The following is a 15806-nucleotide window of genomic DNA, read 5'->3' as shown; positions in this document are numbered from 1 at the left end:
ACAAGTAACATAACCATCTAAGATATGCTTAGTTCGCTTATTAATCCTAGTTTTGGCGATGACATAGGTAGGGATTTTGCATCACTTTATAAAGGTTTTATTTTGCATCATCATGTGTTTGCCGGACCTTTGGGCCTCATCGCCAAACTGAAACCTCAGAAGTATGTGGTCTGTCACCCCCGTAGAGATGCCTGTAATATGAATGGTAGTGGTTGTGCACAACAATGGTGCAGCTGTAAGTCTATAATACCTTCCAGTTCAAAAATATTTTGTATTAGCTTCATTAATTGTAGCTCATAGAATCAAGCACAACTTGATTTGATTGTCTATACAAAACTGGACATTTCAATCACATACTAAGTAGCTAATTGCCGGTGTGTTGCAATGAAGCCACACATATTCCAGCGGTTCGATACCAATCGTGTCTGAAATATACCTTACACCCACAAATGTAAGATTTGGTTTGATATGAGTATGAGAAGTTGAAAGAAATATTTTGTAAGATTCTATTGTATTTGAGTATGAGTGGGCGAAGGCAGGAAAGTTTTGATTTAGTTTAGGTTTTGGTAATGTTTGATTTGATTTCAGTATGGGTAGGGGAACACATGGAATATTTTTATTTAGTTGAGGTTTTGGTAAGATTTAATTTAATTTAGGTACATGCGGTGGAACAAAAAGTGAATTTTGATTTAGTTGAGGTTTTGACAAGATTTTATTTTGTTTGATTGAGTTAATACATGACATGGGAGGGACGGCATACATGATGAAGAATCAAATGAGGAAGGGGCAGGGGTCGAGGCGAATATACAACATACAACTCCCCTTTAATTGCTGAGATATGCAAGTCAGGGAATTTCCCACTTCCGAAAAGAATCCTCCTTTGGCTAGAGTTGTATTAGATCATGCAGAGTGGTTTATTAGACAATTTTATCTTAAGCGTGCTACATAATCTCGACAAGACAATAAACAGTTATGTACAGTGAATGATCCATTAGTCTTATCTCAGGTAAGTAAATGCGAGAGAAATTATGTTAAGACATCATCCTTTAATTAAGAAAAGAAAAACTTTTTTTTAATGATTTCTCTCTTCCACCTCAACATTTACCATACATGGCAATTCTAAAACAAATCATTGTACAATCCTGATCTCGAAATAACAAGAACAAATGGGGGACTCCAAAAGATTGCATCCTTGAAGAAATACATGGTGCAAATAGTAATGTGATTTAGAATTTCTATTCCCACTTATATAAAGAAGGTTGAGATCAGCCACCGAGCTGCAAGCAGATATTTAACTTCTTTTATTCGTGAGGTCGAGGGATTGACTAACACAACTGAATCATATCTATATTTTATATAGACTCAATTTTACCATATAGGAGGAAGTTTTTCTATCGTAGCTTATCACATAGTACTAGTTAAGATTTTGTGAGGTTTCTACTGTGTAAAAGTTTTCAAAAATCTGGGAAAATACTGGAATAATACACCCATAATATAAGATGATCTAACGGAGTGATTGAAAAAAATACAACTATGTGTGCTTTGGACTAAATAAATAAATAATTAAGTATATATTTATGCAGCAGTGAGCTGAAATGATTGTTTTTTTGTTGGTAGCACGTAAACGCATATTTTCACAATCACACCGTTGGGTCACCTTATAACATTGGTGTGATGTTCCACTAGTTATTTCGAGTTTGGGATTGTACAATGATTTATGCGTTATTTTTCACAGGCATTGTTGCATGTGTGGTCAATTTTTCACCTTATATAGATTTATTGTTTCTATCATAGCTAACCTGGAAAAGATTGACCATACATGCAACAATGCGTGTGAAAAATATTAAGATGTTCATATTTCATAAATATTTTACATCTTGCTCAAATATTAAACAACCAATTGCGGCAATAATTTGCGGGGTATATTGTCTAATTTGTAAAGTTTGAACGAAAGCCCGAACCACTGAAACTTGGTCTCAGTTCCATGATAAATATGCTCCTTGACGTCTTTTTATCTGTGTCTTCTTTTGTCTAGGGTCCAGCACGCGCGTTGATGGCCGATTTATCAGGTATATAACGAGCATCGCCCTGCTTGGTTCAGTCATCCAGCTTATGTTCTTCCCACGCATCTAAGAAAAATTTATGCGATCGATCACCAACATGTTTAGTTTTTTTGCCGAAAACATGTTTGGATTTGACAAGTGCATACCCGCTTCGCACGCAGCCTTCCTCTGGTGGCCACTCCTGTTCCCATGTCCAACAGTCCCTTCTCGCGCCCCGGTGCCCCTCCTTGCCTCCATGGATTATCCCTCCTCCCCCGACGCTGGCCACTCCTGAGCGCTATGCCGGTTAGACGCGAGGCCCGCTTCCTCCGCCAGCCCCGTGTAGGCACTCTACAACGACAAGGTCACAATCCCCTGAGTCGCTCCAGTGAACGCCCCCGCTACGGCCCTTGTTCCGAGATCCACCGTGTCTCGCCAATGGAGGAGCCTATGGATGACGCGAGAACTGGGAGACCTTGTGCAACCGCCAACCACGAAGGTGGCGCCATCGCCGCCAGGCCTCGACTGGCACCCCTCCTCCGAGCATGTCTCCTGATGCGAGAACCTGCTCTAAGTGCCTCTACTCTGGCCACCCCCTGCTCGGAGTGCCTTCGAGACTGGGGCTGCAAGTATTGTGGCTTCTATGGCCACATTTCACATGTGTGTGCTCCCTCCCTCCCACGCCTTCGCACCAGCACCACACTGCCGGCGAAGTGCCCGCATCCTAGCTCCCGAGGGTCCTAGGCTTCCAGTGTGCCACCCCTAGTGCCGACTGCATCCCACTCGTTCCCCATCATGCCTACCATGTCCTCCCACCCTCCCCCACAGCGTCGGTGGCTTCATACTCTCGGTAGGTGGTGGCCCTGTTTGGGCACCACTCTCTCCACCCCACGAGCTCGATGTGCTATCTCCCTGCTTGGTTGAGATGGAGGTGGCCAAGGTTGGTCTGCAGCGTGTGCTCCTAGCCACTATGACTGGGTACTGTAGTTGCGCCGTCCACATCGATGTTGAGGAGGACCTCCAGATGCGATATGGCCTAATCGCAGATGAGTTCTCCCTTCATAGTCACTGTCTCGAGGACTTCGACTTTCGCTTTGGCTTCGAGAGACTCGCGCCAACGTTGTTGTCGTCAACCTCCACACACCATGTTGCTAGCTTCTTTCCACCCTTGGAGTCCATCCGTTGGTGCTGAGCCTGTATGCTCATCAAGATCACCAGCGTGCGAGACCATGCATAGTTTTGGTCCTTGGCTGATATGCTGCTTACCCCATTCTACCTGATCGAGGACCTCGTGCCCAAGACCAGCGATGGCCTTCTGTCTATCGGCATGGATGGCAAACCATGATGGCATCCCTCGCTTGTTGGAACTACTTCTTCAGGTGCCCGACGGTGTGCCCCTATATGTCGCCCTAGATGGTGTCGACAATTTCACCATGCCCACGACGTGTTCCCCAGTGTCTATCCATGTCCCACTGCCCCTGGATGAGGCTCCAAGCCCAGGATCCCCACCATGCCTAGACGTGTGGCCTCACCGCCACCCTCTAGTGATTCCCCTCCCCAGAGCTGCTGGAGAGGTGGTGGACGCCGCCACCCGCCTTGCCGCAAATGGCATTGGGTCTTGAGACCATACCCCACTGCCCCTCCGCTTTGTAGGCCCCACCTCCATCAAATCTCTTTTCACCTTTGGAAAAGTCGACTGAGGCTCATATGACGAAGATCTGCCAAGCGTGGAAGCTGATTAGGTCCGGCCTGCAATTCAAACTCCGCCTGATGTGCCTCCCAGCATAGCTCTCTCTCTCTCTCTCTCTAAAGTTGCGGCCCCACAACATCACCCTCCTCTTCCTCTTGAGCGTGACAGAGACTATTTGAAGCCTTGGAGGTGGCGAGCCTACTGGTGTGGCCTACACCACCTCTTCTGCTACCAGACAAATTGGCACTGTCACTCATGTGCTTACAGCTACCAGATAAGGCCCCACTGACGCGGCTGATCTTGCCATTGCCTCCTTGTCGGCCACCACTAACGCTCCAGAGCATTCGCTAGTGGACCAGGGTTCCAGTGATTCGCGATCACCCGCTGAGGAAGATTCTCCAACCCTTGCACTCCACCAATGCTCCAACTGTTGACCTCGGTGTGCTGGGCATAGGCCGCACCACTGAGGCGACCCCTCCCACTCGATGGATCCTGAGGCGCCCAATCCTGACCCAGCCGACTAGCCATGCTTGGATGCACCACTGCATCGGTGTGTCCCATCCACGGATCCCACGAACCCCCAAATGGCATGTGTTGGGTCCACAGACGATCCCGTGCAACGTCGTCCCCGCCCTATGTCCACGCTCGTGAGCCAAGACCCTTGCATCCAGCCTGCCATACAGACCTACCAGGTTTCTGTGCAAACTGTGGTTGAGCTGATTCTTTTTACTCCAGCCCCACAATGCCAACATGTTGTCCCACTTGATTTCATGTCACGCCATAGCAGTAGAGTTGCCAAGGCTGACTAGGGTTTTGGGTCGGAAACCAAGGTCAAATGCGTGCTCCATCGATAGACGATCTCCTAGAAAATCATGGAGAAATATGCAAAAAAATAGAGCGGCCTTTGGCGAGCGATGTGGTGCAGGCGTTCGCTGATTTTTATGGGGTATGAAATACCTAGGAACATAAAAAAATCCTAGTCGACTAGGCCGTCGCATAAAGGACTCTGCCCAGCTGGTCGCAGTGTGATTATGTGCCTCTAGCCTCCTCCCCTAGAAACGTAATCCTCAACTGCTCGGCCAAACATATCACCATCCGAAGTGTGATTGCCACTTCCTCCCCTTGTATTGTCTGTCCAGGAAACAAAATTTGCTTCGATATCTCCTGCCACTGTCTATGAGTCCCTTGACACTGCCTTCCATAATTTTCATTTCCTCCTGCCGACGACACATGGGGTGGGATCTTGATAGACTGGCAGAGCACGATTATATTCTTATCCAATCCATCCATTGTTGATCATCGCGTCACCTCTTTGGTCTCACCATGATCTAGAGATGGGCATTGTTGGCTGACTAGTGTTTACGGGCCCCAGGATGACTCTTGCAAGCTCAAGTTCCTTTCCGAGCTTCAATATCTACACATGACCATGTCCGTCCCCTGGATGATAGGAGGTGACCTCGACATGATTCTTAATGTCCAGGACAAAAATAACAGCCACCTTAAACGGCGTATGATGCACCATTTTCAGTGATTTGTCGCTGACATAGAGCTCCGAGATTTGTATCTTCATGGCCCCCGCTACATTGGTCCAACGAGAAAATAACCCAACTCTCATGCGCAATGACCGGGTGCTCTGTTCTATCAGTTGGGAAACTCTACCTCAACTACATGCTCAGCGGTCTCGCCTCTGCAGGATCCGATGACTGTCCTCTCATTATCGACTACTCCCGGTGCTCCAAAAACTCGTGACGTTTTCGCTTCAAAAGAATCTAGCCAAACCTTGACGCATTACCCCAGGTTGTCTCCGAGGCCTGCAACTCGGTCCCTGCCGACCCCTACCTACGTCTCTACCAGGTTGATCGTGCCTGTGTGACACCTTCAAGGTTGGAGCATGTGCAACTTAGGCAATATCGTGCTGCATCTCCAACTTTCTCGTGAGATTATTCCACACCTTGATGCCTCCCAGGACACGTGCCCACTCATGCCCATTGAGTCATGGCTACGTCGGAAGCTCCATTGCACCACAATTATCCCTGGAGTGCTCCATTGCACGACGACACACCGCTGCACTTGGCTCCAAGAAGGCGAATCTAATACTACTTTCTTCAAAATCCATGCAGCACATCAACAACACAAAAACCGCATCCATGAGCTCTACGTGTACAACCACATTGTCACCGACGAACGTGACCCTGCCAAATGCCACCTTTGAGCACTTGTCCTCCATATTTGCCTCATTGGAAACTCGATATTTCATAATCAACCTCGGCCTCATCGACGACTACAACTTTGACTTACACGACCTCGGCCGGCCCTTCTCCAAGTATGATATTTGGGACACCATCAAGAAGCTCCCCGGCGTAAAATCACCACGCGTGGAAGGTTTCACCATTGAATTCATGTGATCTTGCTGGGATATCATCAAGATTGGTTTTTGTGAGGCCATTGGAAAGCTGCGCATACAACCGCAATGGGCAGGGTTTCCAAAATATCAACTAGGCCTTGCTCATGCTCTTGCCCAATAAACCGGATGCATCCACGCGCTTCGAGTATCACCCCATCAGCTTGATCGACCTCTTCGCCAAGATATTTGCCAAGGTCCTCTCCCTACGCCTTGTTCCAAGACTCGGGCAGATCTATCCACCAACCAGAGCGCCTTCGTGGTTGGGCATTCCGAGCACGACAATTTTCTGTTGGTCCAAAAGACAGCCCACCAGCCCACCAGCAAAAATCCCCACATGCCCTGCTCAAGCTCGACATTGCCTGTGTGTTTGATTCTGCCTCATGGTCATTCCTCCTGCAAACCCTCTAGCACTTGGGTTTTATTTCACGATGGTGTGCATGGATGTCATCCTCATCTCCTCGGCTTTCCACGAGGATCTTGATCAATGGCACCAGGACCTCTGGAGCCCCATGGATGCAGACTGCGCGAGGGTGTTCCCTTGTCCCCCAGGCTATTCGCCCTCGTTATTGATACTCTCAACTCCCTTCTCCAACACGCGTTGAGCAAAATAATTCTCCGGTGCCTTACCACTCGGTAGACCTCCTCGAGCATCTCCCTTTTCATGGACGATGAGGTTGTCTTCAGCCATTTTGACCAAGCCAAGCTCAAGACCATCCAAGATCTACTATTGGTCTTCGGGTATGCCACGGGCTTGCGCACTAAGTTTGCTAAAGTGCTCCATTAGCCTGATCCAGTGCACCAACAAGACCGTGACAACAATGGGCATCGTCCTTTCCTGCCCGGTAGCCCCATTCCCTATTACCTATCTAGGACTCCCACTTTCTGTCCTCAAAGTGCACCACATTGCCCTCAAGCCGCTGGTGAACAAGATCTACAAAAAGCTCAGTACCTGGCGAGCTTCCCTCCTCTCCCATAGCGAGCAGATTGCTCTTGTTCACAGGGTCCTCAATGTCATGCCGCTTGACCTCCTCCTATACATGGCGCTTAGTCCACTGATCCTCAAGCTGGTCACTAAGGCTATCTGATATTTCCTTTGGCATGGGCAAAAGGAGGCCCGTTCTGGCAGCTGCCTTGTCAGCTAGCCATGAGTGTGCAGCCCCATCGAGCTCCGTGGATTAGGCATCCGTGGCCTCCACCGTACTGGCATCTCCCGAGTGTGATGGCTTTGGCTTCATGCTACATATCCTCACAACCTTGGCACCACCTGCACCCCCCTGCGAGCCTGAGGTGCGACAAATTTTTCGCGCATCCACTACCTGGACCCTTGGGGACAACACATGTCGCTTTTGTAGCGCTCGTTGGTTAGATGGCCACTCCATCGCCGAGCTTATGCCCGATCTAGCGAATTTGGGGGTCTTGGAATCTCAATGTATTTTTTATTATGTCCGAGATGCTTTGTACTTCTACTTAACTTTGATAATAGATATGGATCATTTTCGCAAAAAAAGAAACTATGCAAGCGTTGCCTTATATGTGACCCCCGCTCGACTCTCCTGGATACAAGACATCAACGGCGGCATGGGCCCTGCCGCAATGATCTAGTACATTGACATCTGGCGACGTGCCTACACCCTCTCCCACATGCCTGATTGCATCTGTTGGAAGTGGAAAGAGAATGCTACATACACTGCCAAGTCATGCTACCTCACCTTATTTCAAGATTCCACTACGACACCCCACTAGCGACTAACCTGGAAATCATGTTCTCCACTGAGCATCAAGTTCTTCCTCTGGCTTGTGAGCTTGGACCAATGTTGGATGGTAGAGAGGCTTACACGACGCGGCCTGCCCCACATATCAGATTGCACCCTTTGCGACCAAGGAGATGAGAGCATGAACCACCTCTCTCAGTATGCATCACCTCTCACATTGTCTGGCACATGATCTTCTCCTTGTGCCGCCTCACCATAGTACCACTTGATGGCACCACGGGTTTCTTGGACTGGTGGTCAGCTGCCAGCCACACGTCGACGGCTAGCCTACAGAAGCGCACAAGCTCCCTCATTTCACTTCAGCATGGATAATTTGGAAACACCGCAACACTTGCGTCTTCAAGGGCGCCCACTCATATCACTCTCTCATCACCGAGTAGATCAAAGATGACGCACGCGCTTAGGCCATGGCGGGCGCCAAAGGACTAAGACATGATCTTACCTGTATCCTGAACCTCCGTAGGGCCTGAGCAACCCCTCCTTCTTCTGATCCCCGCATCCCTGGTCATGTCTTCCTATGTACACAGCCTAGCGACTGCAACTTTGTACTTTTAAACCTTCTATCAATAGAAAGATACGCAACCCACGTATTCGCGAAAAAGTAAAGGAAAAATTCATGTATCCGTCGATCCAGGAGATGTAGCAGGGTGCGGCATCCGGGTGAGGGCTTGCTAGGACCTCACCGGTGGGGGAAAGATGCAGATATTTGGCGTCGCTTGCAAAAGAGTGGCAAGATGTTGACGGTTTGGTTGCAGGATGTGGGGGTTCGTCGATGTAAGACGCTGATGGGCTATAGAAGGATGGTCAGGGCAGGGGGGGGGGGGGGGGGGGGGGGAGGATTGGCCCGGCTGGGCGGAGAATCAGCACACAGGCACACAGATGGCGGCGGCATGCAGTTAGGCCGGCTCAAGTTGACGGCTCGACAGAAGCCAGGAGGAAGAAGAAACAGTAGATGTGGAAGGAAGAAGAAGAAACTGGAGCCGTTGGATTTGGATCCAATGGTTATGGAAAAATCGACTGCTTTCCTGACTTATAGTTGCTCCGTAAGGAATACATCATTCATCTTCCTTTAATTCTGAAACTGAGTACTCGAGTATGCAGGTAAACATGGCCCGAGTGCAGCCAACGCGATCTTCGTCTCTTGGATGGCTATCGGAAACGTCCTGGGATACTCCTCTGGCTCCACCGACAAATGGCACGAGTAAGTGCCGATCATCATGTGCATATACCTTGATCCAGTAGCGGTGCGGCGAATTGAAGGTTATTTTGATGCGTACCTGCACAGGTGGTTTCCCGCCCTCCAAACAAGAGCTTGCTGCGAAGCTTGCGCGAACCTCAAGGCCGCCTTCTTGGTCGCAGTGGTGAGCACGGAGCGGCTAATCAAGCGCGCAACCTCAAGGAACTGCACGTCTATTTCATTAGGTGTTCCTAATAATTCGGATCTCATTTGCATGTCGCGCGTCTTGATTTACAGATATTCCTTGGTTTTTCGACGGCGGTAACAATGATCTTTGCAAAAGAGACGCCGTTGAACCCTGAGGTGGCGAAGCAGGGCGAGGGGGAGGCGACGGGCCCGCTGGCTGTATTCAAGGGCCTAAAGAACCTGCCGGCCGGCATGCCACAGGTGCTCATCGTGACCGGCCTCACGTGGCTGTCATGGTTCCCGTTCATCCTCTTCGACACCGACTGGATGGGCCGCGAGATATACCATGGCAGGCCGGACGGGAGCCCCGGGGAGATCGCCGCCTTCCAGGAGGGCGTCCGGCAGGGTGCCTTCGGCCTGCTGCTCAACTCTGTACTTCTCGGGATAAGCTCCTTCATGATCGAGCCCATGTGTCGGAAGCTCGGAGCAAGAACCGTGTGGATCGCTAGTCAGGTCCTCGTGTGCATCGCAATGGCGCTGGTCGCCATCCTCGGCGCATGGTCGCTGGGCGACTTCGGCGGCAACGTGCAAGACGCCGCGGCAACGGAAAAGGGCCTGAAGACATCAGCCCTCGTCCTTTTCGTCTTCCTCGGCCTTCCCTTTGCAGTAAGCAGCATACATTGATAATGACATCGTTAAAACTTAAAGCAGCTCCGATCAATTAATTGTCTCTGATGGCTAGTTTCGCGCCCAATGCCTGCAGGTTCTATGCAGTGTCCCGTTCGCCATGACGGCACAGCTTGCCGCGAGCAAAGGTGGTGGACAAGGTGAGCTAGCTGCTGTGAACTGATCGTGAACTTTGAACAGTGTCCAACTCCAATAATTATATTTGTGCGGCAGGACTGTGCACGGGGATCCTGAACATCTCCATCGTGACGCCCCAGATGATCGTCGCCATCGGCGCTGGGCCGTGGGACGAGCTGTTTGGGAAGGGAAACATCCCGGCGTTCGCCCTCGCCTCTGTGTTCGCCTTCGCCTCAGCCGTCGCCGGGACAATCATGTTGCCCAAGATGTCAAAGAGCAGCTTCCGGTCCGTAAGCATGGGCGGAGGACACTGATAACAGGCACCTGAAATTTTTCATGCGCTCAGTTGAATCTGCAGCCGTCCATTCCCATAGTTCGTGATTCGTACGTGGGGTGTGTTTGGGCTGTAGTTGACTGACACAACTTTCATTTTCAGTGGATTTTGTTCAACGGAATGGGCCTCAGCCCCTTAGTTTTAGGTTAGTGAGTTATGCATTAGCCAGGTAGTAGTCCATTTGTGTTTTAGTTGATGCTTGTTGTAGCTTGGGTCACTATTTCTCTTGTTTTCTTGATAAATTCCTCTTCACTTTTATAGCAATTGTGATGGCCATTTTAGAGTTTCGTGTTCGTTTTGATTTGTTTTCATGATCCAAGTGCTCCGAGAATTATTTTTCTTTAGTATATACCAGCCGTTTTCCCTCTTTGTGTATGTCGCTATTTTTTTCTGCGTCCGCAAAAAAATCGTCCAAGTGATTCTTGTGTATAGTTGTATGTGCCAGTCTTTTTTCTCTCTTCGTGCCACTATTCGTTTGTACGTGCACACAGTGCACAGGCAATATCAATATGAGATGCAATTCTTTTTTTTTGCGGGGAATATGAGATGCAATTCAACTGTGAGGTGTTTGTATATGCACGTTCGGAGGCAATACTATCGACATGACTAAGACAATGAATCTCCCACGTACACACGCAAGTAGTGTGCAAATTATTTTGGAGTCTTAGAAACTGCATTGTTATATGCTTCTTCTTGCATATTGTGAAAGGGTGCAATTTTTCTCTTTTAATTTGTTGACATCATTTTATTTTTTATTTTCTTTCTTTATTTAGGGTAAAGAAATGTCTTGATTCATTCTTCCCAGTAAAACTTTAGAGTTTAATTATGTTTTAGTTTTTGTTTTATATACAATTTTTATTACCAGATCCTGCGTTTTAATTTTGTGATTCATTTAAGGTAGTACCATCAGCATGAGTAAGAGAATGAATCTCCGATGTACACACACAAATACTATGTAATATGTGTGCAAATTATATTGGATTCCAAAACATCACACCGTTATTTATTTCTTCTTGCATATTGTCAAAAGGTGCAATTTTCTCTTCAAGTGTTGTCATCATTTTTTTTATTTCTTTATTTAGGTTAATAGAAATGCCTTTATTAATTCTTCCTAAGAAAAAAAATTAAAGTTTTCTTTTGTTTCATTTTTATTACTAGACCCTACGTTTTTATTTTGTGATTGATAGAGGCAAAGGTGTCCCGTCTTTCGATGAGATGGTGGCTATCATTTTGGAGGAAGTCGACTTTGACGATCCGACTACGAACGTGCAAGGACGTCGTGCCTTAGCAATCGCTAAACCAACTCCGAGAGGTTATTGACCACGCCGAAGCACGATCAACCTGACCACGAAGGTCTGTTTCCTGCAGGCAAACGAAGAACAGGCAAGAAACAAAGATTGCAATCTGGATATTGCGAATATAAGAGGAAAGCTTTATTGATCAAGGTGGGGTTCTGTGACGCCTTTGTCTGGTCGTTGAACACAAACGAAGTACGCGAAGTTGCAGCTATGGCGAACTTTAATCTAAACAAAACCCAAAGTCTAAACGACGCCCTAAGGGCTGTATATATGGAGGAAGAGGGGGGAATTTCGTGGCCCTTGAGGGAGGGGTCCGAAACCAACCCTAACTCTTGTTTCCCCACACATATGGACTCTAAAAACAGCCTATACTTATGTATTTCGAAATTACATGGGTCTGGCCCAATAATAAGGTGACGCAGCACCTAGAGTAGCCTCTGGACGAAATTTATGAAGTGGCATCTTGTATATTTCATCCAAGGCTTCATGCACTCCTTATGGTGGCTTCAAAGTCCTGAAATCATCACTTGTAACTCTGTTCTTGTTCCGCTTGCGCATGCCATCATCTCCAGGCTTGGTCTTGCTCCAGTGTCCATCCCTCTTATCCATGCCAGACCCTTCATTTGTAAGCAAAACAAATGTATCCAATTTAGGCAGCATCATATTCTAATGAACATTAGAATCATTACCAAGAAACGGAAGTACCTGATAATTTAATTGGTGTGCACGACCTCTAGTAATTGGTCTAGTATATGTAGCAGTAGGGGCTGTGGGTGTAACAATGGTATTGATGTCCTCATCAGCCTCCCCTTCTTGAAATGAAGTCGTCCTCGACGGAAGCTCATCTTTCTCACCCAAATAAGGCTTCAAATCTGCAATGTTAAAAGTGGGACTAACCCCAAAATCTGCAGGCAACTCAAGTTTATATGCATTATCATTTATTTTCTCTAACAGTTTAAAAGGACCATCAGCACGTGGCATTAGCTTTGATTTGCGCAAATCACGAAATCTATCCTTACGCAAATATAACCAAATAAGATCTCCAGGTGCGAACACAACATGTTTTCTACCCTTATCTCCAGCAAGTTTATATTTAGCATTCATACGCTCAAATGTTTTCCTTAGTTAACTCATGCATTTTTAAAATCAATTCAGCACGTTGTTTAGCATCAAAATTAACCTTCTCCGAAGATGGAAGAGGCAACAAATCAATGGGTGCACGAGGTAGGAAACCATACACAATTTCAAAAGGGCACATCTTAGTAGTAGAATGCAACGAACGATTATAAGCAAATTCAATATGAGGCAAGCATTGTTCCCACATTTTCTTATTATTCTTCAAAACAACCCTAAGCATAGTAGACAATGTTCTATTGACTATTTCAGTTTGTCCATCAGTTTGGGGGTGACAAGTAGTACTAAAAAGCAGTTTAGTCCCAAACTTAGCCAATAAACATCTTCAAAAGTGGCTAAGAAATTTAGTATCACGATATGAAACAATAGTATTTGGCACACCATGCAAGCGAATAATTTCACGAAGGAACAAATGAGCAACATTAACAGCATCATCGCTTTTATGACATGGTATAAAGTGTGCCATTTTCGAGAATCTATCCACGACAACAAGTATGCTAGCCCTCCCCTTCTTTGTTCGAGGTAAACCTAAAACAAAGTCCATAGATATATCCTCCCAAGGAACACTAGGTACAGGCAAAGGCATATATAAACCATGAGGATTGAGTCATGACTTAGCTTTTGGACATGTAGTGCAGCAAGCAACAAAACGCTCAACATCCCGTCTCATCTTTGGTCAAAAGAAAAGTGTAGCAAGTACGTCCTCCATCTTCTTCACCCCAAAGTGTCCCATTAATCCTCCTCCATGCGCCTCCTGCAACAAAAAAAGACGAACAGAGCTAGCTGGAATGCATAGCTTGTTAGCACGGAACACAAAGCCATCAGTAATAACAAACTTGTTCCACGTTCTTCCTTCTTTACAATTCTGCATTACATCTTTAAAATCAGCATCATGCACATATTGATCTTTGATGGTCTCCAAACCAAATATTTTAAAGTCAAGTTGTGAAAGCATAGTATAGCGACGAGACAATGCATCAGCAATAACATTTCCTTTACCCTTCTTGTGTTTAATGACATAAGGGAAAGTCTCAATGAATTCAACCCATTTAGCATGTCTATGATTCAGTTTAGCTTGACTTTTAATATGTTTCAAAGATTCATGATCAAAATGTATAACAAATTCTTTGGGCCATAAATAATGTTGCCATGTCTCTAAAGTCCGAACAAGAGCATATAATTATTTATCATAAGTAGAATAATTAAGACTAGGCCCACTCAATTTTTCAGAAAAGTATGCAACAGGTTTACCATCTTGTAATAACACACCTCCTAATCCAATTCCACTAGCATCACATTCAAGCTCAAAAGTCTTATTAAAATCAGGAAGTTGGAGTAAAGGAGCATGTGTCAACTTATCTTTCAATACCGTGAAGGCTTCTTCCTGTGCGGTACCCCAAACAAAAGGCACATCCTTCTTTATAAGCTCATTGAGAGGTGCAGCAATGATGCTAAAATCTCTCATAAAACGCCTATAGAAACCAGCGAGTCCAAGAAAACTCTTCACTTGTGTGACCGTTTTGGGCTGCGGCCAACTCTCAATAGCTTCAATCTTGGCTTTATCAACTTCAATTCCCTGTGGAGTAACAACATAGCCAAGAAAAGATACTCGGTCGGTGCAAAAGGTGCACTTCCCAAGGTTACCAAACAAACGTGCATCACGTAGAGCAATAAAAACAACACGTAAATGTTCCAAATGTTCTTCCAAAGATTTGCTATAAATCAGTATATCATCAAATAAACTACCACAAATCGTCCAATGAAAGCACGTAAAACTTCGTTCATTAGTCTCATGAAAGTACTAGGCGCATTAGTTAACCCAAAAGGCATGACTAACCACTCATATAAACCAAACTTAGTTTTAAATGTTGTTTTCCATTCATCTCCCAATTTCATACGAATTTGATGGTATCCACTACGGAAATCAACTTTGGAGAATATTATAGAGCCACTCAATTCATCAAGCATATCATCTAGCTTAGGAATAGGATGACGATAAGGAATAATAATATTATTAATGCCTCTACAATCAATACACATACGCGACGTACCATCCTTTTTAGGCACTAGTATAATAGGAACATCACAAGTACTAAGAGATTCACGTATATAACCTTTGTCGAGCAGCTCCTGTACTTGACGCATAATCTTCTTCGTCTCCTCTGGATTGGTACGGTATGGTGCACGGTTGGGTAGCGATGCACCGGGAATTAAGTCAATTTGATGCTCAATCCCTCGAATAGGTGGTAATCCCGGTGGCACGTCTTGTGGGAAGAAGTCAGCGAACTCCTGCAAAATGTTAGTGACAGCAGGGGGGCAAAGAGGAAGGCACGTCCTCGAATGAAAATAATGCCTCTTTGCACACAAAAGCATAGCAAACAGATTTGCTAAAATTTAGCTCATCAATATCAGATTTGGTGGCAAGTAAACATGCACTTTTCAATTTAATTTCAGAAGCAACACTAGATGGTTTATTATTAGGCTTCATTTGTTGCTCAAATTCTTTTGCCACAATCTGATTTTCACTCTTATTTTTCTCCTGTTTTGCTTTATTAGCTCTATTAATATCATCTTTCAAAATGGAATCAGGAGTCATAAGAAGCAAAGTAATATTTCTATCCTTATGAACAAGAGTATACTGATTGTTTCTACCATGGTGTACATAATTTTTTTCAAATTGCCATGGTCTACCAAGTAATAAGGAACATGCTTGCATGGTACCACATCACAATAAACATAATCAGCATATGTAGAGATACTAAAATGCACACGAACAATACGTGTTACCTTAACCTTGCCGCTGTTGTTGAACCATTGGATGTAGTAAGGATGTGGATGTGGTCTTGTGGTGAGAGATAGCTTCTCCACCATCTCCATGCTAGCCAAGTTGTTGCAGCTCCCTCCATCTATGATGACGCAAATAGAACGTTCCTTCATAACTCCCTTTGTATGGAACAAATTATGC

At 46.0% G+C, this 15806-nt stretch overlaps 1 protein-coding gene across 1 annotated transcript in view; it reads left to right on the top strand.

The window, feature by feature from the left end:
• The window catches only part of LOC123180883 (sucrose transport protein SUT3), a 33949-nt gene extending 23259 nt beyond the window's left edge, over positions 1 to 10690 (top strand). Inside the window, exons 6-11 of the mRNA XM_044593065.1 lie at positions 2036 to 2069; positions 9010 to 9109; positions 9194 to 9269; positions 9383 to 9937; positions 10035 to 10098; positions 10172 to 10690. Coding sequence (XP_044449000.1) covers positions 2036 to 2069; positions 9010 to 9109; positions 9194 to 9269; positions 9383 to 9937; positions 10035 to 10098; positions 10172 to 10389 — 1047 coding nt within the window. The 3' untranslated portion in view covers positions 10390 to 10690. The remainder of the gene's footprint in view (positions 1 to 2035; positions 2070 to 9009; positions 9110 to 9193; positions 9270 to 9382; positions 9938 to 10034; positions 10099 to 10171) is intronic.
• The last annotated feature ends 5116 nt before the right edge of the window (positions 10691 to 15806 follow it).

This window comes from Triticum aestivum, chromosome 1D, assembly GCF_018294505.1.
Source record: "Triticum aestivum cultivar Chinese Spring chromosome 1D, IWGSC CS RefSeq v2.1, whole genome shotgun sequence".
NCBI lineage: Eukaryota > Viridiplantae > Streptophyta > Magnoliopsida > Poales > Poaceae > Triticum > Triticum aestivum.
This window is presented reverse-complemented; position numbering and strand designations above follow the sequence as displayed.